General features: G+C 35.2%; 2 protein-coding genes and 1 pseudogene across 3 annotated transcripts; all 3 read left to right on the forward strand.

The window, feature by feature from the left end:
* Window positions 1-3,527: 3,527 nt before the first annotated feature.
* LOC106403972 (FCS-Like Zinc finger 6) lies at window positions 3,528-4,489 on the forward strand. The gene is made up of 2 exons (XM_013844744.3): window positions 3,528-4,000; window positions 4,079-4,489. The coding sequence occupies exons 1-2, from the start codon at window positions 3,657-3,659 to the stop codon at window positions 4,224-4,226; spliced, it is 492 nt and encodes a 163-aa protein (XP_013700198.2). The 5' UTR covers window positions 3,528-3,656; the 3' UTR covers window positions 4,227-4,489.
* Window positions 4,490-9,702: 5,213 nt separating this feature from the next.
* LOC106405605 lies at window positions 9,703-16,625 on the forward strand (annotated as a pseudogene).
* Window positions 16,626-17,170: 545 nt separating this feature from the next.
* LOC106402942 (2,3-bisphosphoglycerate-dependent phosphoglycerate mutase 2) lies at window positions 17,171-19,757 on the forward strand. Of its 2 annotated transcripts, none has more exons than XM_013843763.3 (8): window positions 17,171-17,389; window positions 17,647-17,867; window positions 17,939-18,162; window positions 18,239-18,357; window positions 18,893-19,049; window positions 19,125-19,226; window positions 19,297-19,416; window positions 19,498-19,757. In XM_013843763.3, exons 2-8 carry the CDS (start codon window positions 17,657-17,659, stop codon window positions 19,540-19,542), a joined length of 978 nt encoding a protein of 325 aa, XP_013699217.1. In that variant the 5' UTR covers window positions 17,171-17,389; window positions 17,647-17,656; the 3' UTR covers window positions 19,543-19,757. The 2 variants fall into 2 exon arrangements, with proteins under 2 accessions (XP_013699217.1, XP_013699216.1); XM_013843762.3 differs by having other exon boundaries at window positions 17,174-17,470.
* Window positions 19,758-22,790: the final 3,033 nt, after the last annotated feature.

Raw genomic sequence — 22,790 nt, forward strand, 5'->3', positions numbered from 1 at the left:
CTATAATATATATATAGCTTATACATATATATATATATATTTCTTTAAATATATGTATATATATGCATATAATGGACTTAAGTGGATATATGTTTCTAAAAGTATTAGTATTTGTGATTTGCTTCATTTTTTTTATAGATATTGCATTTTAATATTTTATTTGCTTCGTAGGGTTATGGATATCTGGATTTTTTTGTTCGAATCAAAACGGATAATGAATCAAATAAAAAATTTACGAATATTTTCCTAGCCTATCCGTAAATAATAAAAATAATATATATATAATTGGACTTTCGATTCTTAATCTGCTTTGATTCGAATCAAAAAATCTGGATAGTGTGAATTTTATTGAAATCTTACATGTGTGTTTTATATTTAAAAATAAAATATAAAGTACATAGTGTAACACATTTATGTAAAGTTTGGCTGAGAAGCTTTATACACGTGACACGTCAGCGTGCTCATTCTCAAATAGTTATATAATTGTCTCATGTCTATTATAGTGTGAACTCATTTATTTTTTTTCTTTAATATATACTCTCTCTGTTTCATTATAAGTGTCGTTTTAGGTTTCGACACACGGATTAAGGAAACAATTAATTTTGTACATTTCCTATAAAAAAACACTATTACCTATATATCTAACCATATTTCAACCAATAGAAAAATAAATTTTCCATAAAATTAATAAATTTTGCATTGAAAATCGAAAACGACACTTATTTTGTAACGAAATTTTTTTTCTAAAACGACATTTAATATGAAACGGAGGGAGTAAGAGATTAGTATCACTGAACTTAAAATCTAATATACAAAATCTATTTTTATAGATATTTTATATATATCATTGTCGTTGGGGTCAACCGTCAACTTCAGGTTTATTTTTAAGTAAGAAAAGTGCATACGTAAAGTATATGAGTGACAATTTTGTTAACTGTCCTGATTGATTTTGGTTAGATCGTTAATTGACAAACAAACGTATATAAAATTATAATAATTAACCTCCCCGACCAAACAAATAAAAGTAAAAATGAAATTGTGTGGTGTGGACCATATGTTGAAGCCCACTAGTGAGAGAAAGAATGATGCCCTGCTTTCAATGTCTGAAATAAGGACCCGTTTGTGTGTTTGGTTGGTTACTGTAGAATAGTAGCTTTTTCGTTGTTGTTGTTGTTGTGTCCAAAACCGAACGAATCAACAGCAACTAAAGAAAAAATAAATAAAAATAAAAATATTAATGTCTATTCACTTTTTTGACTGACTTTGTGTCCACTTGTCCTCTCAGTCATACCAAATCCTCTATTATTACCACCAAACTTCCACTTCAGCTTCCCTCTCTCTCACTCTCATTTAACAAAATTATTATATTTGAATGTACACAAATTTAATTCAATAAGTCATACTCATATGTGTATAAATAAAAAAAGTATTTAGATGAGTACATGCTTCTTTATCTAGTTGTATTTGCTCTTGAGTTTTGTATTACACCCTAGGGGTATTACATGATAACTGTACCGTTTTTTTAATCAAATATTGGTTTCACTACTATTTCTGATCAGTCACTTATTCACAAGTTTGAAATAAACTCCAGAGTCCAGACCAAACCTCTTGCCGTGACCATCTAAGAAACAAAACACAAAAACTATGATTTTTAAATAAAACAGCTTTTCGGGGCTTACGACGTTGAGAATCTTGAGACCGACCATTTTGGTTTAATGTGCCACTCTATTTTATCTCTAGTTTTTTTTCTGTGTAAAGAAGCTAGGTGACAATGCAACAACCAGAATAAGATTCTGATTGTGATTTTCAATCACAGGGTATTTTATTACGAAATATCTTCCCCATGCAACATTTTTTTTGTTTGAGCAATTTAAATCTTCATCTACTAAAGTTAAGGTAATTTGGTGAGAGATACGAGGCATGCAAAGTGGAGTAACAAGAGAAGGCTCTATAAAACTGCAAAGGGCAAAATGGACCAAACATTGTTGTCAAGAAGGGTGGTCCATTCTTTATATAGCCCAGAAGTTAGGAACCAAATAATATAATTTCCCTTTCAATTTTTCATTATTGATTTTTCGGAAAATTGTTTTCTTACACCAAAAAAATGATAAATATGTCCTATTAGGATAATCTCATATATTTTATGTCCTATTAGTCTAAATATTTTCAAAATTGCAATAATGTCCTTAATTTCAATTAAAAATCTGAAATTACAATTAATAAAACAATTATTAAATATTAAAATATAATTTTTAATTAAAAAATATTAAAAATATTAAAAATTCCCCAAAAAGACCTAAAGTTCGAAGTTTTTTTTTCAAAGGGATCGATTGATCCCGTAAACAACCGTTCGATCTGAACCGGTCGATCCTGATAAATATATCCAGAACAACAAAAATATGTGGAGCATATACTTATCGACCAAGCCCAGGTCAGTCGATCGCAGAAGCTCGATCCAACTTCGATCAATCGATCGGTTGCGTCTTCGGGAGGGATCAATCCCACGCCCAGGTAAGTCTTCCAAATCGATGTCCTGGTTTTCATCGTTAGTTAAATCCGGTTTGATTCCCACTTGATTTGAATCGAACAAACACGAGCTGAACTCTTAAAACTCGAAATCTAATCAATCAAACCAATTTTTCTCCTCTCCTTGAAGAACAGAGGGGAGAAGAAGATGACGTGAGAAGGAGTTTCCAAATCGATGTTTTAATTTTTTTAATTTAAAAATGATTTTACAAATCACGGTTTTCTTTTAAAAAGAAAAATCGATTTAATAAATATAAGGAAACATAATATTTCCAAATATTCTCTTTACATATTTTTGGAACTAATTATCCTTATTCGTAGAATATGTATTCTACTATATGTATAACACATTAAACATATTTGAAATCGATTTCTACTAGTTTTAGATTTATGGTAATGTGTAGATTCCGATTTCTACAGGTTTTAGATTTTTAGGAGTGTGTAGATTCCAGATTCTACAGATTTTAGAACGGTAGGTTAAGCGTGAAATGTGTTTTCCAAATATTTTCAGATTACTATTATTTACGTAGATCACGTATTATAAACATATTAGATTCAATGAAAATAGTGGATTACATTTTCTACTGTGTAGAATGTCAATTCTACTTTTTGTAGAACAAAATATAAAATTATGATTTAAAACATTTTTAGAACTGGAAAAAATACCAATAAATTGGTATAGGTATTTCATCAGTTGAATTTTTTTTTTTGTAAAACTATTTATTTGATTTATTATGGAAAATACTAAAGGGTGTTAGAGAAAAAAGTGGTAGAAAAAAAAGAAATTAGGCTAATATGACATAGTTATAATTTTTTTGGTCAAAAAAACATTTTTTCCTTGATTTGTGTACTGCGGAACATAAAATTATTTTAGTCCACTACATAAGACAGTAATATTACAAAACATAATAAATGCAAATTGTAAAAATATAAATTTATAATTCTGACGTGGCATTACAGTGACAAAAAGAAATGAACAGTTCAGATTCAGTCATCAGTTCATGGTTCTTATTTATCTTCCCTGTCCCTTCTCTTTTCTCACTCCCTCTTCTTTCTCTCTTACCTCTCTCTCTCTAGATTTTCTCTATTCAGATCCCTGAAAAGAGCTAACACACACACACACTAATACGATGTTGCTTGGAAAGAGACAACGACCACCGATTAACAGAACCACGAGTCTGTCGGAGATAAAGTTTGATCTGAACCTTCCACCAGAATCAGAGGTATCGTCAAACCAGCAGAGTCCAACCCAAACCACCGTGGTTGGACCATACGGTTCCAACGGTCAAGTCGTAGCAGCATCCGTTAATCAACAACGTGGGATAGATAAACGGTTCCAAGCTATGGTCACACCGAGACCGAGAGGTAACCTGAGGAGACACTCAGGCGATTTCTCAGATGCTGGACATTTCTTAAGATCTTGCTCCCTCTGCGAACGCTTACTTGTTCCCGGCCGTGACATCTATATGTATAGGTGCGAATAAATAATCAACTTTGGTCATAGTAAAATATGCAGCGTTACATATTGATGATGAACCGTTATAAATGGCAGGGGAGATACGGCCTTCTGTAGCTCAGAGTGCAGGCAACAGCAAATGGCACAAGACGAGAGGAAAGAGAAAGGTAAACCGGCGAAGCAATCGGTGGTGGCAGCCACCGCAAAACCCGGCAAAGGAGGGAGAGCTGCAGCCGCCGTGTAATACCCACATATATATTATATGGTTATAATATATTTATATGTTATGTGTGGCTTGTTTTGTGTTTGTATATGATTATGATGGGGTATATTACATAATCAAAGCAGTGAGCGTTAATTAACATGTGTTAAGCGCTTTTTTACGAGGCTTTAAATTTTAAAAGTTTTTTTTTGTGCAAAAGTTTTGATCTATTTTGAAATAAATATCAAATGTATGTAACACTTGTGTAATTTTTTTAAGTACTTAATAAGAGAATTTTTAAATTACAAGTTTACAGTAAACTTATGTGGGTGAGGTTGCAGGCCATGTTTATTTGAGGGTTCTTAGGATGGAATTCTTATCGTAATATAAGAATCGTTTCTTAACTTTAACTAATAAAAACTAAGAACCGTCTCTTAAAACTCTTATTTAAAAGTCGGTTCTTAGTTTTTTTTAGTTAAAAGTTAAGAGACAGTTCTTATATTACGTTAAGAACCTCACCCTAAGAACTCCCCAATAAATATGCCATTGAATCTAGAAATATAGAATCAACGATAAAAACAAATGATATTAAGGGCAGTAGTAATTTTTAGGGCTAGACATTTTATCCGTTAAATTTGATTCGATTCGTTATTCGTCTCGATTCGATCCGAAATTTCCGGATATCCGTAAACTTTCGAAGCAAAGCAAATACTAAAAATCAATATCCGTTAAAATCGAAGCAAATCACAAATATCAAAATTTTGGGAAGCAGATATCCGCTCTGATCTGGAAATATATAAATATATATACATCTTGATTATACTTAATGTTTTAAATGTATAAGTTTATATAATTATTATTATAACATATGATTTGACAAATTCATTCACATTATTACTTATATAAAAGTATTACATAAAAAAGAAGATAAAAATTTATAAAACAATTATAACTTTTTTCTTAAGTTTTGTGTTATTATAATTGTTAGCTAAGTTTAAAATTTACAAAATATGTAGTTTCACTATTTCTTTTAGTTTTTATTTTGTATATCATGCAAACAAAATATATTAAAAATAAATTTGTATTAATTTTTTTAAGATTATTTGTATTAATCAAAACGGATGAGATATCCGTAAGTATTCGTAAATATCCCAAATATTTATTTATTTTTCAGATATCTATTTTCCGGATATCCGTATTTTTCCGAAGCAAAGCAAATCGAAATCCGTAACATACAAAGCAAATCACAAATACTTTCAAAACCCTGGATATCCGATCCGTATCCGGCCATAGTAATTTTGTATCTATCATGAGTTGGATACCATCGGAGTTTACGAAGAGGTCACTTCAAAGTAAAAATAGAAAAGCAGCGTAATTGATTGGTTGATCAAAGTTAGAAATACTGTGTGCATCTGTTCAAACATCAACTCTGGAATCATCAATGTTTTCATATATTTCACCACGAGAAAATATTCACATGATTTTTTACAAACAAAAAGTTTATAGCATACAGAAATATAGTATATAGGTTGCTTTCTGAATACATTTTGTCGCAGCAAGTTGATATTAACACAATTTAACGTAATAAGTGAGTAATAGAATAGTATACCACTTGGCCAAATTGGCAAGTGTCCGCATCAGATTTGGTAACTATCTGAACTCCAATGTCTCTTCGATCTCTCTAACCTGCATCGATGCTCCTTGATTATTATTTTACGAAACAAAAGCAGTATACATAATTATGTTTTACGGAGAATTAAAAAGCTAAATCAAAAGCAAGTCCGAGATTTAAAATAAAGATGGTTGGCATCTTTTTGACTTTATCGACCAAATTGGCATCTTAAGAAGCTGAGAGTAACTGCATGCTTTCTATATATCCATTATTTAAAACCAAACCACGAATGCCATTTAAACTAGCTAGCTTCTCAAATATACGTGAAAATACATTAATTGTCAAACCAATGCATAATGCATTAGTGATACATTATATATGTATATATATTTATCCAGTTTGAATTATACACATGGTTGAAGATAATCTTTATATAGAAGCTACAATCTTGTTTTATAACGTTGAGCTTTCACTACGTAGAGAAATTGTAACTAGGATGCAGGCTTTCGCAAAAATGACAATGCATGTGTCTAGGAGAAATTTAAGCTAGAAACTCAACATTTATTGGCTAGCATATTATACAATACTACTAGATTATGTGCCACATATGCGTTAATTTGTCGTATTTGTTTTTTATGAGGGGACAAGAAATGAGAAGTTGTCCCGTTTTACTCTGTGGTTCTTCTACTTCTAACTTTGTATATAAAAAATACTCTTAAGCCTGGGGATAAGAATAAGGAGTACGTGCAAATATGCTTAATGCTTTCCATTAATTTTTTTGTCTTATTGATCCTTATTACTTCGACTCCAATATACACCAAGGTTTAATGATATAATACAAGGTTAAGTACAGTTGAGAAAGGCTAAATTGGTGGAGTATTTTATTTAATCTCATTAGTGCTAACCGTCTTTTAATCTTGATACTAACTTACTCACATTATAAGCACGGCCGTAAACTTTTTCGTCTGTGTTAAGGCAACATTCTAAAACCACGCCCACGCATCTTTTCGCCTTTTATGCCAAACTTAGTTTATTTATTTATTTGATTTAAAGTGGTGTTGGCCCATTTTATATATTACGGATCGAGTTGTTCCATCCATATTAAGCAAAGGCAAGTGGGAACAGCTCATGTGAATGTCTAAGTCATGTTAACTGTTGATCTTATTCTTAATCTAGACCTTAGCAAGTATCGTATCTCACGTATGTGTATTAAGACTTAGGAGTATACAATAAAACAAAACATACGCACTCAATTATTTTGATTCTTGATCTGATCTTAGATATTATACTCTCATACACTCCCCCACACTCCACTTGCTTGGGTATAAAGTCCCTTTGCTTTTTTGTAGAATAATTAAATTTGAACTCTATTTAGTTTTATAACCACACAAAGTACTATAGGATGGTTCGATTATGTATGAGTCGTGTAATCGTATAGTTTGTCTATAGACAACAAAGCGATTTGATTGGAGAGTATGATGATTTCAATTATGCATTTCACAGTCAAATGGTAAAACGTTTTTAGACGGTGATATTTGTAGGATATTTTGATTTTCAATTTTACTTCCATTACCCTTAGAGATACACCTTACCATCTAAACGAACTCATTTCCATCCGATCTATGGACTATTGGGTCATTGTCATCCTCTTCTCGAAATCCGCTTTGGTATCCGAATATGATTTCTTCTTTTTGGTTTTTTCAACTTTGGAAATTTCCTAAATTATCTAGTCATCAAATAGATTGGTCACATCACATTCACATTCACATGACCAAGTCCAACACCAACTTACACAATGGAAATATAATACTACATTTAAAAGAATAGATGAAAGTATTTCATCTCAAAAAAAAAGATGAAAGTATTTTTCATTTGACAAAAAAAAAAAGAAGAAGAAGAAAGTATAATTTAAACTACTTTTAAAAGAAGTGATGAAAGTATGATTTTTAGTTGACTAAAAAGTAAATTTTCTTTTGACCAAAAAAGAAGAATGAAGTATATGTAAAAACATAACAGTGAAGAATGATCAAAATAATTGATCAAATGGAGTTAAAAAAATCAAAATCATGGTTAAATAGAAAGGTTTTTGGTTTGGTACGATAAAATAATTGATGTTCGCCACTAAATGTACATCACATTGCATGAGTAGTTAACTGGTCATCAATGTCATCATCATGTGATTGAATAAACAATTCTCAAACTTATTATGATAATGCTCATCTCATGTTCTAACATTAACATCGCAGCTGTGTGCCCTTTTCCTCTTGTTTCCCATGTGTTCACTGCATTATTATTAGTTGTAAACTTTTTCTGCTGAAAAGGTTTTAACAGAAATACCCGAAGTTTATGAAAATGTATCATTTTAAATGTCGTAGGCGGCTACAAACATACAAATGTAGATACGAGTTTATGCGTTTTGTGCAATGCATTACGCTAGCAAGATCGAATTTTAGGATACTCTTGCATTGAATAACTTGTAAGGATTTTGTTAGGGCCCATATTACATAACAATTCACTGAACTCAGACCTATCAGTGAAACTAATGAGCCTCTTTTTAAAATTACAAGAAAAACATTTAATTTTTGATGCTTTCTTTCCATGTGAGCACCGACGAGACAACAAACACGTAGAAACTAATATCATCCATCTGCAATCACGCAGACGCACCACTTTTTTTGCTTTAAACAAAGTTTGAAGGATGAATTCAATTAAGAGTTTTTAGATGATTTATGTCAAAATGACAAATCCAGTGCTACTTTTTTTTGTTGAACTGAGGCTTTCTATTAAAAATGCAAGAAAGAAAACAATACAGGCTTTTGGAACCTTAGTATTTTGAGTAGGCTATTAAGACCCACTTAGTTGGCTAAACCCAATTACACATTAAGAAATTAGAAACCAAAAGCTAAGGCCAAAAGTTTAAGACTTTTCCGGTTCTGGAACATGCAAATGACGATCACCGATTAGTGGAGGTGGAAGAGAAGTGGAGATGTAGTGGAGAAGATGAAGCAGTTGATTGGGAGTTATCAGACAGCTACTGCATCCACATTTGAATCATGGCGGAAGATGAGATTGGGTTCTGCGATCTCAGACTTGAACAACAATTACGGACAATGAGATTCAGCGAGGAGAGGATTGCTTCAGGTGATCGAAAGCAGGAGCGATGGAGTCTCGAGTTGCGCTCAGACCAGAGTAGATAGATTGCACACTGCCAAGCAATTAGGAGTAGTTTCTTCTGAGATTTTGGTAGTCGAGCAGAGTTGAGGTAAGAGACAATTCCCATCCAATCTCTTGGAGTAGAAACTTGACATTTGACTGTTGTTCTTGACCAAACTTCCCAACTGTAGGAGCATTCGAAGAACATATGATCTCGAGATTCTGGGAGTGAATTGCATAGGAGAAAAATCGGATCTACTGTTAGTCCCCAGCCAAGTAACCGATCTCTAGTAGGACATCTGTTAAGAACAAAAAGCCAAGCAAGAAAGTTATGTTTTGGGATTCCCCCTTTGCACCAAATAGTCTGAAACCAAGGAACTATTTAGAGTTCCATAGATCAGGCCCGTATTGTATTTTTGCAAGTGTGTGTCGTCAACAGTCCACTCATAAGTATCTTCCTCTTCAGTCAGTTTCAGATTCGATAGGTACACCTGAACTTGAAGTTGATTATCTGTTCTCGGCGATCGAATGATCCAGTTCCCATCAAGTTAGATGTCTCTGAGCGTTGCATTTGCAGGAACTCCCATTCGACGAGCTACTAAGGGACTAAGAAACTCCTCAAGGCATCCAAAAGGGGTCTAATGGTCCGTCCAAAACCTGGTATTCTCGCCATTACCCACCTTCAATTTGATCCAGTTGTAAACTACTCCTCTTAACTTAAGCAGTTTGTTAGCCAGCCATGAGTACTTCTGATTGGGTTTCCTAATCCAAAAGTTGCTTAGAGACCCATTTAACACTTCTTTCTTGTACCAGGCAACCCACAAAGACCCCGAGTTACAGAAGAGGATCCATATGCGCTTTAGGATGCAAGCACAATTCCAAGCTACCAAATCTCTACAATTCAGACCCCCTTCTCTTTTATCGAAGGTAATTGTTTCCCATGATACTCTAGCCGAATGTGCACCTTTCGTTGAACCATTCCATAGGTAGGCTCCACAGATTGCATTAATTTTTTTAATGCATGCTTTTGGCAGGACAAAGGTGGCACACCAGAAATTTGTAATCCCTGGGATAACAGTGTTAACCAGGAGAAGTCTCCCCACAAAAGACAGACATCTTGCGCTCCAGGTATTCACTTTTGCTTTCACTTGAGGAAGTAGAGGTTCACAATTTAGGAGGGAAAGTTTCTTAGAGCAAAGGGGACACCTAGATAGCGAATAGGCAGGGTTCCGTGAGTTAGGCCAGTTACAGAAGTGATAGCGTTTACCTCCTGGGTAGAGAGACCACAACTATAAAAGGCAGTTTTCTGAATACTAACCACCAGCCCTGATTTGCTTTTAAAATCCTCAAGAATCTGAAGCACCCCTAGCACTGAACTTTCTGAACCATCCGTGAAGATCAGTAAGTCGTCCGCAAAGCATAGGTGGGTGAGTTTTGTTCTAGCGCATTTCTCATGATAGTTGAATCTCCCCTCCTCAGCGCCATGGTTAAGTATTGTAGAGAGACAGTTCATAGCTATTACAAACAGATAGGGACTGAGAGGGTCACCTTGGCGGAGACCTCTCTTCCCTTTGAAATAACCATGAACTCTCCCATTGTAGCCTACTGTGAATGAAGGGGTTGTGATGCAAGCTTCCACCCATCTTATGTAATCATTTGGAGCACCAATACCTGCTAAACAATTTAAGACAAAACTCCAACTAATTGTGTCAAACGCTTTAGCAATATCAACCTTGATGACAATTTTCTTTGGACCCAAGAGTTTGTGGTAACCGTTAACGAGTTCCGTTGCTAGGACTGTGTTCTCCACCAACAGCCTACCTTGCACAAATGCCATTTGATTTGGGAGGATAAGATCTGGCAACAACGACTTGAGTTTTGAGACAAGAATTTTTGAAATAGTTTTGTATAAAGTGGAGCAGCAGGAGATTGGTATGTAATCCGAAACCGCAGTAGCTCCAGGATGCTTCGGAACCATGGTTAAGATAGTGGAATTAATCGACGTTGGCAGAAAAGTAGTTGTGAAGAAGCGTTGAATTAGAAGATAACTTCAGGACCCAAGATTGCCCAAGCAGATTTGAAGAACCCTGAAGTAAGACCATCTGGTCCGGGATACTTGTTAGGATTCAGCTTTAGAATTGTGCGGATAATGGTGTCTGTATCAGGAAACAGAGAGAGAGAAGTGACTGTACCGGGAGAGCAGCGGTAGGAGATATGATTCTGGAACCAATTTATTGAGACCGCAGCGAAAGGGAGAGTGAGAGGAGCCAGGATTGACTTGTAGTGATTAACTGCCAGGTTCGCCATAGCCTCAGGGTCCGAGATGAGAGTGCCGTCAGAGAGGAGGAAGGATCTGATTGTGTTTATTGCAGCTCTGACCACTGCTACTCTGTAGAAGTAAGTGGTATTGAAATCTCCTTCCTTCAGCCAGTTAATGCGAGATTTTTACTTGAAGTACGCTTCTTCAATGCCTCTCAAGAACATCCACTTCTCCTGGAGATCATGTTCCTCCTGAAACAGCGCCGGTGATGGGTTTTGAAGAGCTCTGACCTGCACATCTTTAAGCAAACTGTTAGTGTTAATAACTCTCTCTTGAATTTTTGAGAAATTCTCACTATTTAGTCTTTGAAGAACACTCTTTAGGGATTTTAGTTTCCAGCTGAGCTAGAGTTGATGAAAAGATTTCGTCCAGAATCCAGGCTTCTTTCACAGTGGGTAAGAACAGAGGGTGCTTGGTAAGGTAGTTTAAAATTTTGAAGGGTTTAGAGCCAGCAATGGGTAAAGGGATAGCAAGGTTAAGTAGGCAAGGAGTGTGGTCTGAAAACTCAGGGGCCATGAATACTGCAGAGCTATTAGGATAAGCAGAGATCCACTCATAGTTTACAAGGGCCCTGTCCAATTTCTTCGCTATTGGATCAGCAGGTTACTTATTAGACCAAGTGTTGAGAATGCCTTGATAACGAAGATCAAACAGTCCAGTTTGCATGAGTGTGTCTCTAAAGTCGATCATGTCAGAGCTAATCGCTTGAACTGATGCGGAGGAGTGCTCTGATGGATTAGCAATTTGGTTGAAGTCACCAGCAACCAACCAAGGTCTCAAGTCAAGAGAGAGACCTTGTTGAAGATTGATAAGCTCTGCCCAAAGGTCCACCCTTTCCGCAACAAGATTAGAGGCGTATACCGAAGTAATGATGATTGGTTGATGTTGGGAAGAGAGACCTCAACAGTTAGGGCTTGTCTCGTCTGATTCAGCAGTTGAACAAATACCGGAGATCGCCAAATAAAAATGATTCTACCATCCTCATCAGAGTGATGATTAGATAATTAGTTCCACCTTGGACAAGTCTTAGAGATGATTGAGTGAAGCATTGGTTCCTTAATGTATGATTCCAAATTAGCACCAAAAAGTGGTTTATTATAATTTATCCACTGAGCAAAAGGTTTGTGCTTGTCCGGATTGTTTAGTCCGCGGACGTTCCAAAAAAAATACTTGTGTACACATAATTAAAGGCTGGGGGGAGGAGTACCACCAGGTGGTGGCTCCTTAAGGGCAATAGAGGGGTCAATAGAAATATGATCTTTTTGATTTGGGAGGTAAGCCATTTGAGATGGGATAAAAGTGAGAGGTGGGCGAGATGGAACACAAAATTGAGGTGGGAGGGTGATCGCATGGGCGTTAAAGGCAGCAGCTTGTTGGGTAGTTATATATGAACCAAAAGTGGGGGCAAAACGGGCTGCTAAACCAAACACAAATTTTGCTTTAGTTGGGGAAGAAGCAAAATGGAGAGTTTGGTTGGGCACGGGGGAGGGTGGGGAAAAAGAAGAAGGGTCAGAAAGTTGAGTTCTTGAGGGGTTAGAGTTTAAGAGGGTTAGAGACTGAGTTGTTTAATGGATCAGTGTTTAGGGGAGGTAGGTTATCGGTGTCAATGGGAGAGATTTGAAGAGGGGGAGGAGACAAGAGAAAATCACTAGAAGGAACATGTATAATTTCCATTGCCTCAATAGGAATCATATCATCATCTGGAGGATCAGGAACTCCAGTAGTGATATGGTAGATAGTATCAGATACTTGATCTATTTCTATATCTTCTTGACTATCTTCTAGTAATGTTGATTCCATGGTTTGTTCTGCGGTACAACATCAATCTTCGGATCAGCAGGAAGATCTTCACTGTCAGGAGGATCAAGAACACCCACTTGAGAAGGTTGTGCAAATACCTTTGTAGCATCTTTTGCAGGAGCATAGATGCAGTCATTCCTAATATGCCCAATGCAAAGACAGTGAGTACAAGACGGAGGAGTCCGTGGGTACTCTATACTGATAGGAATAATGTCACCATTCTGACGAAGAAGCTCTCCTGAAGAGGGAAGAGGTTTGGTTAGATCCGCTTCCACCTTAACATGAGCAACATTGAGGTCAGTGAGATTCTTAGTGTAATCGTCAGTTTCAATTGGTTCTCCAACCAGTCCTGCAGCCAAACTGAGTCCCTCATTAGTTCGTAGATCAAAAGAGACACCTGATAGATGAGCCCAGAGAGGTATGGATACAATCTCAGGTATTTCACTAGCGGTAGGGGATCCCCATTCAGAGACATAGAACATGGATGTTCCCACATACCATAGTTGTTTTGCTAGCACTTTAGAGCGAGTAAATTCATTTGTTATACGAACCAGGAACGGCCGCTTCTGTGGCTGAAGGTGAATTTCAAGTTTAACACCTTTGCCCCACAAATAGTTTAGCACACTTTGAATATGGCCGCATTTTCCCTAGAAATGTTACAACTAGATACTCTTTGTGAAGTTCTGCTCCCCTTTGGAATACAACATCAGGAACAACAACTTGGGGTTTCCCTTCACGAGAAGTAGAAGTAGGTGATAACCTTTTTAAGGATCGATCAATACTGCTTCGAGCTTTTTGAGCATAGGTTTGGGGTGGAGGTTTGGGGTTTTTTCTAGGTGGTAAGTTTGAGCGAGAGGTAGTAGGTTTTGGGGCATTGGTCGCTTCCGCGCTTCCAGTGGTAGAAGTACCAGAAGGCAAGGAAGCAGGGTCAGAGACTGGTAGTTTTGAGATAGGCAAGGGGGGTTAGAACAGTTGGAAGATGAGGGAATGGTAGCTGAGGAGGCGGGGTTGGTTCGAAGGGGATAGGAGGATTTGGGCGGATGAATAGTAAATCTGGAAGGGATTTGAACAGTTTGTTGAATAGTAATTTCCTCAGATCTACTTTTTGAGAATGCAGATTCTGAGTTAGTGGTTTGTTTTAGGTTAGCAGACACCTGAATTGGAGGTCCCTTTAACGAGGTAGTAGTTGCAGTCTTCATCTTTTTTTTATGAAGTAGTTGGGGGAGTAGTAGTAGCTGGTGAGGAAGGGAGCGGAGGGAAGTTAGGGTCGGGAGGATCGGGAGGGTCAGGAGGGTGAACTGGAGATTCACCAGGGTTCAGGCCGGAATCACATCCCCACTCGGGGAACCAGGGGTTCACTTGAGGAGAAGACATTTTTTAACTTCTTCAAACTTGAAGACTTAAATCCAGTGCTACTGAACTTGACATTTTATAAAGTACTCTGAAATCCACTGTTATTGAAAATATTTTAAGTTATGAAATTTTAAAGTTTTCAAGTGATTTTATAACGTTTGGGTGGAGTTTCTTAGTTAAAAAAATTAAAACTCAAATCTCATAGTTTTAGGTGATATTCTAGAGTGGTTTAACAAAAATCATTTTATTCCCTGCAATTCCTTAAAATCATCTAAAACCTCATTAAAAATCAAATCACCTCAAATTTTAGATTGAATACACTCCCCCCCCCTCCAAAGTGTTTGTGAACTTCTAATTATATACTGTCGCATCAGCATATTCTAATTTCAAATTACAATAACACCCTTACTAATCTCACGCGTTTTCATATTCTTCCCCTAGATTTTTTAGCATGGCGCAAGGAGTACCGTCCGACGTAGATCCCGTAGGGTGGCTCATGTGATGAAGTCAGACGTGAATCCTCATAAGATAGGTAGCATTGTCGGCGGTAGAATCGTATGTAATATTTTCCATAGGTTGTATAATTATCGAGCTTTAAAAAAAATTATCTCCTCTCACTTTCTTAAATTTCTACATTTACTTCCTTCTCACTTCGATCCATACTCTCTCTATCTCTCTTCTCAAAAAATGGCAAAACTAGTGATCTTGATGTTTCTCTCCATCTTGCCAATGATACCCATAGTGGGGAGGAAGCAGCCACACATCAGAAAAAAATACTCTGGTCGCTCAAGACATCACTTACTATGGCACATGCAAGTTCAGTTTCGAAACCGCTGAATCCTCCTATGTACTCCTTGGTAATCTCTCTCTCCCTCTCTAAATTTGTTAGATCTGATGGAACTACTTCGTTAGATTTGAGCATTTATGTCCTAGATCTAAACTATGTACATGTGCGATGGTGAAGCTTGTGTGCAAAAACATGAAGACAATGGAAGAGATCTACACAAATGTAGCTGTATCGAACAGGCACGGAAAGTACATGTTTGTTGTCCACAACAACTATAATGACGAGATGTGCGATGTTATGCTTGTGAAAAGCTCAGACAAGGGTTGTTCGGAAATTTCTAAAGGGCGTGAACAGGCGCGCGTGATATTGAACCATTACAATGGTATTACGGAGCAGATTAGGCATGCTAACAATATGGGGTTTGGGAAAGATGTTACTGATGTGTTTTGCTCTGAGTTGATTAAGAAGTATCATGTTGATGAAAATGAGATTTGAGATTAGTATATCTGTTTCTTATCGATGTTGTGATCTGATGTTTTTTTATATATTTATTTTGTCTTGGATGATGAGTCCAGTGATTGGAACTTTGTTGGTGTAAGCTTTTCTTTATATAGATGTGTTACTTCCCGGCTTAGAAAGTGTCTTTAATATTGATTTCTTTGTTATTCATCTTTATTAATTGGATTTTGGCTGAGGTTTCTTTAAAAGCTTTACATACTATATGTCAGCTGAACTTGATGGCTTTATGGAGATTATGATATAAAAAACATGAGGTGGAAAGAAACTTAGAAGAAGAAGAGGTAAAGATAAGTGTGAGGTTTGGTCAAGCCCATCAGACATGTTCAATGTTGGGTCGGCTTGCACAAGTTACGCGCTGACAACATATGGGCCTAAGCGTTGAAGCCCATTAGGTCAAGTGCTGATACAAAATAGGAGAGATCACGACAAGGATCTCTAAGCGTGGCGAAAGCCAAGTCTCTGGGAGGCAGGAGCCTCAAGCATCCAGGAAGTGCTTGCATGGCGTCTCTTAGAGATAGAGTAAGCTAGACATATATATTTTGTTCTAGGCTTAGCTCTTAGCCATGTACTTCTCTTGTAATCTCTTTATACTCTCTAGGGTTTGTATACCCAGGACAGAGAAAGTAATGATCTTGTAAACCACATCGGCGGTGTTTTCCGATACTTTATAGTGGATGTTGTGGATCCTGAATTCACCCTAGATGTAATGCGCTGCGGCCGTGAACTGGGTGAAAAATTCTTGAGTCATGAACAAGGATTGAATCAGTGGAAAAGATGAAGAGACCATGAGATGCTACGAATCCCCCAACAGAGTCTTGTTAAAGTTACGATTGACTCAACCAGTGGTATCAGAACCATAAATTCCGCAACGATAAGTAATTTTTTTGTGACACATATCATACAAAATACATGAAATTTCATAGGTACACATTTCTATTAAATTAATGATTTTTACAATACTAAAAGTTCGAATTTGTATGATGATTTGCACTAACTAATATATTGGCTGTGTTTAACTGCATCAAACAGATTAACTCGGACTGGACTTAATTAACTACATCAAACAGATTAACTCCGACTGGACTTAGTTACAAACCATCCCAAAAGCGTCAGAGTCTAGTCTTTGGACTACAAACTCAACTCCCCAATCCACTTTGGGTATCAAACAAATTTTTGAATGGACTTTGGTGGGCCTAGTTATTTATAATTACACATTGGACCAACTGTCCCCAATCAGTTACTAATACATCACCAAACCAAACTCAATATTCCATACTATATTATAAGGTATTTCTGCAATTTCACTTGCAGTTTATTCGAATTATAAAAAGAAAAACAGTTATGGGAAACAAAACAAAACAAAAAAAAATAATAATAACAAGAATTGAAGAAAATGCCAAGGTGAACAAAAAAAAGAAGAAAATGCCAAAAAAAAGACAGAAAAACTGAACCAGAAAATTGCCAAATGTCAAAAACCCAAGTTTGGTCGCCGTCAGAAAGAAAAACTTTCCAATTCGTAGAAGAAATAAAGGAGAGAGTCAAATAAAAACCCTAATCATTTCAATTGATCCCACACACTACCTTTTAACAACCCCTGGCGTCGTCGTCTTCCCATTAACTTCTCTCGTCCTTATATAAAGATTCAAAACTTTCGGTCTCAGGTGTGTAGTAATTTCATCTATTGTTCTATTGTGCTTCTCCTCTCCATCCTCGGTTTCATCATCGTCACAGCCTCTTAGCTGGTATCTTTATGTCTTATTGGATTTTCAATTTTGTTCAATGTGATTTTCGTTTTTTTTTTGCTTCATTAGGGATTTCGTTAATCAAATTAGAGATCTTTAATTTAATCACTTAGCTTTACTACTCTTTGATTACTCCTAAGCTATTATAAAACTTAAACCCGTTTTTGATGTATCAGTTTTACAGAAATGGCTACAGTTGTGTCTCAGCAACCAATTACTTCTCAAAGACCTTCTTCTAACTTCAAAGCTTCTCACTTTCTTAAGGAACCTCTCAATGTTCCCATCAAACTCAGACAAAAACAATTCAAGATCCAAGCAACTGCATCTCAAGCTCCACTTCTTGACCCTGTCTTGTCTCCTTCCAAGACCATTCCTCAATCTTACAAGAAAAAATCAAGTAACCGCTCCCTTTCTCCTTGCTCCTCTCATGAAGAAACATCACTGAATCATTGTGTTCGTTTTATTCAGATGAAGCATCTCTGATACTAATCAGGCATGGCGAATCGTTATGGAACGAGAAGAATCTCTTCACGGGCTGTGTTGATGTTCCATTAACCGAGAAAGGTGTGGCTGAAGCTATCCAAGCCGGGAAGAGGATCAGCAACATCCCTGTCGATTTGATCTTCACTTCTTCTCTCATCCGTGCTCAGATGACTGCTATGCTTGCCATGACTCAACATCGCTGCAAGAAGGTTGTACAAAACACATTTCAAATGATCTTTGCTTCCTTTGTGTTCTTGAAGTTGACTTGTTGGTGTTCCTCTATAGGTTCCAATCATCTTACACGATGAGAGTGAAAAGGCGCAGACTTGGAGTCATGTTTTCAGCGAAGAAACTAGGAAACAGTCTATCCCTGTTATAGCTGCTTGGCAACTGAACGAGAGAATGTAAGAAAAAACATAATCTTTTACTTCTCTTCTGTTTCTATTAGACCCGCGGATTCGGGTAGTTCGGTTTTTGGTTAGTTCAGTTCAACATAAATCTTACTTAATTAACCCGAAATAAAATTCGGTTACGTATTTTGTTAGTTTGGTTTTTGAAAATCCTACCGATATTTTTGATTTTGGTTCAGTTTTGTTAAAATTTCAAAGTAAGTTTGGTTATTTTTGGTTAGTTTGGTTATTTCGGTGTGGTTCGGTTTGTTTGGTTTTTGAAATCTTACTGAAGTTTTTGATTTCAGTTTGATTTAATTTTGGTTAGTTCGGTTTGAAATTTGGTTAGTTCGGTTCGGGTTTTGGTATGGTTTGTTTATAATTTTTTTTCTTGTTTTCTTAAGAATATTGAAGTAACCGATTGGCAAACCAAAAACCGAACTTTTTTAAAAAATCTACTGAATAGAACTAACCGAAAATTTCTGTTTGGTTCGGTTCATAATCCCAGTCCTAGTTTCTTTCTTTGGACTATTCTTTGGTCTTGAATTAGGTATGGAGAGCTGCAGGGATTAAACAAGGAAGAAACAGCTGAAAGATATGGAACACAGCAAGTTCATGAATGGCGTAGGAGTTACCATATTCCTCCTCCTAAAGGAGAGAGCTTGGAGATGTGTGCTGAGAGAGCAGTTGCTTATTTTGAAGACAATGTATGATTCAACAAAAAGACTCATTTTCATTCTTATGTTTGTTTTCTTTACTTAGTGTAATAATCGTTTGTGCAGATTCAACCAGAGCTTGCGTTTGGGAACAACGTGTTGATTGCTGCTCATGGGAACTCGTTGCGGTCTATCATTATGTATCTTGACAAATTAACTTCTCAAGAGGTAACAAAAACAACTAGAATGAGTCTTCTCAAGAATGGTTTTTGCTAAGAGTTTGTTTTGGTTCGTTAAGGTTACAAGTCTAGAGCTATCTACGGGATTACCGTTGCTTTACATCTTCAAAGATAGAAAGTTCATGAGACGAGGAAGCCCCGTTGGTCCTACAGAAGCCGGTGTCTATGCTTATACTAAGGTACAACCAAGCAAAGTTGTTTTGGTCGTTTGTTTGTTTCCATGGTTATGATGACTAATGAGTAATGCCTCTTGGTTTCAGAGATTGGCGCAATACAGACAGAAGCTTGATGAGACCCTTGCCTAATGGAAGATCTGTCTCTCTTTAGTTTTGTCTCTCACTTTCTGAGTTCTTATGTAGTGAGACAAGAATCATCGAGAACAGTTTTATAATATGTACTAGATACAAAATCACGTTCGTTACAACTCCTGTATTGAGTTTGGTTTATATGTTTTGAGATTCAGACATTAACGGTAAGAAGGAGGTCTGAATCTCTAACGGTTAAGAAATACTTTCCTTAATCAGCTTTTGCTCAAATCACAAAGACCAATCTCAAACACCATTTTAGCTGTCTATCCATTATTTAATCACAATGTTCTTGAACCCTACAAGCTGTTTCTCTGTGCGTTTCCCTTCCTTTTCTCCTCTCTCATGCCTCACAAACATCAGCACTGGAATTCTTTTGAGCCATCTTCCCTTGATTCTCAACAACAACACTCACCTTAGTCTTGGCTATATCGTAACCTCCTCGTGTCTCCATTTCTGAGCGTATCGAACAGAGTCTGAGTTGGTTTGAGGTTTAGATTGGTTCAAGTAGAGATGGCTTTGAATTAGAGTCTTGAACCTGTAAGAGTAAGTTGAGTAGCTATGAACATAACCAAACTCAAACACTTTAGGTCCTTTGTAGAATCTTTAAGTCCTTCCTGGATATCCAGATGATGATCTTGTCCTTCCTAGGTCTGCTGGGCTTTTAAACCAGTGGCCCACTAAGATAAATGTGATTTTTTTTTTTTTTTTTTTTCATATTTCCCGGTTTAGGTTTAGGCTAGATTGTCCAAAAGAGATTAATTAGGTGATTTAGAGTCCCACTGGTGACCATTCGGGAACCAAGAGGAACGAATAAAAAAAGAATGTTCGGGAATAAAATAGCAGGAATGAAAATGAATGGTTGTTCCTTATCAATTTTAACAAGTAATAATTTTGTTCTTTAATTCTCTACAAAAAAAAAGAATGAAAAGGAATAAGAGGAAATTATTATTCCTTGTGAATGGTAATTTTTTAAAAGAACGTTAGGGAATGCATTATTCCTCGCCGTTCCCTGGTCACCATTCATATCCTAGTCTTCTGGTATATATGTATAATAGTAGTTAAGATATGTTTAAAGCAGCAAAACTAAAAAAAAAAAATTGGTTTGACATAAAGATAGTTAGGTGATCTGATGGTGGAAACTTTTTTTCTCAAAATGGAATTATAAAAAATAATCAAGGATGTGAAAGTGTTAAACTTTACAAAACGTTCCTCACATTACACCTTCTTATTAAAAAATAAAAAAGAGTCATGGATTCTATTTCTTGGATGACTTTTTTTTGCTTTACCTTTCAGAAGTTTCACATCTATCTTACTAAAACTCAAGTACAAATTACATTTGTTTGGAAACATGTATAGTAATTTGTTTTTAAAAATTGTTTGGAACATAGATTGTAGTTTAAAAAAAAGTTTTTTTGAAAACATGGATTGCAGTTTTAAAAAAAAAGTTTGTTTGGAAAAATATGTTTGTTTGGAAACATGGATAAAGTATATTAAGAAAAAAAAGGTAATGGGCTTATTGGGATGATTGGTTGGGTTTTATCTCTATATTTTAGTTTTATTTCCTTTTTAATCCATAAATTTTACCAATCATGTTGTAGCTTTATTTTTAAAAGTAAAGCTTACATCAAATTTCTATTAATTTTTACCAATCATGCTTTAAGTTTATTTTTAAATCTACAGCAAAAAAAATAAAGCAAATTTTTTTCTTATGGATTTTAAGCAAAAAACCTACATCCTATTTTTATAGGCTGTAGAATCTGAAAAATAGAAAACTATCTATAATATCAATTAAATTAGATAATTATAAATAAAAGCATATATAACTTATTTAATTTAACTCTGGGTGTTTTTAAAATTATTATAATATTTTAAATAACAGAAATATTATTTGCATATTACATTTTAAATAATAGTAAACTTTGATAAATTAGAAAAATAATATTAATATAAATTATTTAAATGATAAAAATAATTGTTTCATATATAAATCACATGGTTCAAATATTTTATTTTAAAATATCTACAGTCTATATCTTGCAGCTACAACAAATTTAACTACATCAAAGTCTCTGCACAAAAATCAATATAGTAACAACTTTACAACTACAATCGACTTACCTACAGCTAAACTTCTACAACTAAATTTTTACAGCTACAGTCGAACTAATCACCACCTATATTTTTAAGAAAAAAAGGAAGTTCATTATATTATGAGAAACTATCTATCTGGTACCTAATCGGGTTCGGTTCAGGTCTGTTTGTGTTTCGGATTTCCGGGGTCAAAGATTTCAGCCTCATTATAATATTTCTAAATTTCAGTTTGGGTTCGCTTCGAAATTTTGCGGGTTTGGTACGAGTTCGGATAACCCATTTTAAATACTTTTAGAATTTTAAAATTCATTATATAAAGAGTCGGCTCACTAGGGGGGACAAGCGGTGCGACCGCCTTGGGCCCAAGCCCGTGTCCCCCTGGCCCGCACCGCTTGTCCCCCTGTATAATAATCTATCATATTAAAACTCAAGTACAAATTAGGTCTGTTTGGAAACATGTATAGTAATTTTTTTTTAAAAGATTGTTTGGAAACATAGATTGTAGTTTAAAAAAGTTTGTTTGAAAACATGGATTGCAGTTTAAAAAAAGAGGTTTGTTTGGAAAAATATATTTGTTTGGAAACATGGATAAAGTATATTAAGAAAAAAAGAGTAATGGGCTTATTGGGATTTGGTTGGGCTTTATCTCTATATTTTAGCTTTATTTCCTTTTTAATCCCTAAACTTTATCAATCATGTTGTATCTTTATTTTTAAAAGTTAAAGCTTACATCAAATTTCTATTAATATTTACCAATCATGTTTTAAGTTTATTTTTAAATCTACAAAAAAAAAAGCAAAATTTTTCTTTTGGATTTTAAGCAAAAAAACCTACATCCTATTTTTATAGGCTGTAGAATCTGAAAAATGGAAAACTATCTATAATATCAAATAAATTAGATAATTATAAATAAAAACATATATAACTATTTTAATTTAACTCTGGGTGTTTTTAAAATTATTATAATATTTTAAATAACAGAAATATTATTTGCATGTCACATTTTAAATAATAGTAAACTTTGATAAATTAGAAAAATAATATTAATATAAATTATTTAAATGATAAAAATAATTGTTTCATATAGAAATCACATGGTTCAAATATTTTATTTTAAAATATCTACAGTCTATATCTTACAGCTACAACAAATT

This window comes from Brassica napus, chromosome C2 (genome assembly GCF_020379485.1).
Source record: "Brassica napus cultivar Da-Ae chromosome C2, Da-Ae, whole genome shotgun sequence".
NCBI lineage: Eukaryota > Viridiplantae > Streptophyta > Magnoliopsida > Brassicales > Brassicaceae > Brassica > Brassica napus.

Bases quoted from the DNA above. Each gene is read 5' to 3' on its own strand.
- LOC106403972 (XM_013844744.3), top strand. From the start codon at position 3,657: ATGTTGCTTGGAAAGAGACAACGACCACCGATTAACAGAACCACGAGT. The intron at 4,001-4,078 runs GTGCGAATAAAT...TATAAATGGCAG, and splicing joins CGTGACATCTATATGTATAG to GGGAGATACGGCCTTCTGTA.
- LOC106402942 (XM_013843763.3), top strand. From the start codon at position 17,657: ATGGCTACAGTTGTGTCTCAGCAACCAATTACTTCTCAAAGACCTTCT. The intron at 18,358-18,892 runs GTAAGAAAAAAC...GTCTTGAATTAG, and splicing joins TGGCAACTGAACGAGAGAAT to GTATGGAGAGCTGCAGGGAT. The intron at 19,050-19,124 runs GTATGATTCAAC...TCGTTTGTGCAG, and splicing joins TTGCTTATTTTGAAGACAAT to ATTCAACCAGAGCTTGCGTT.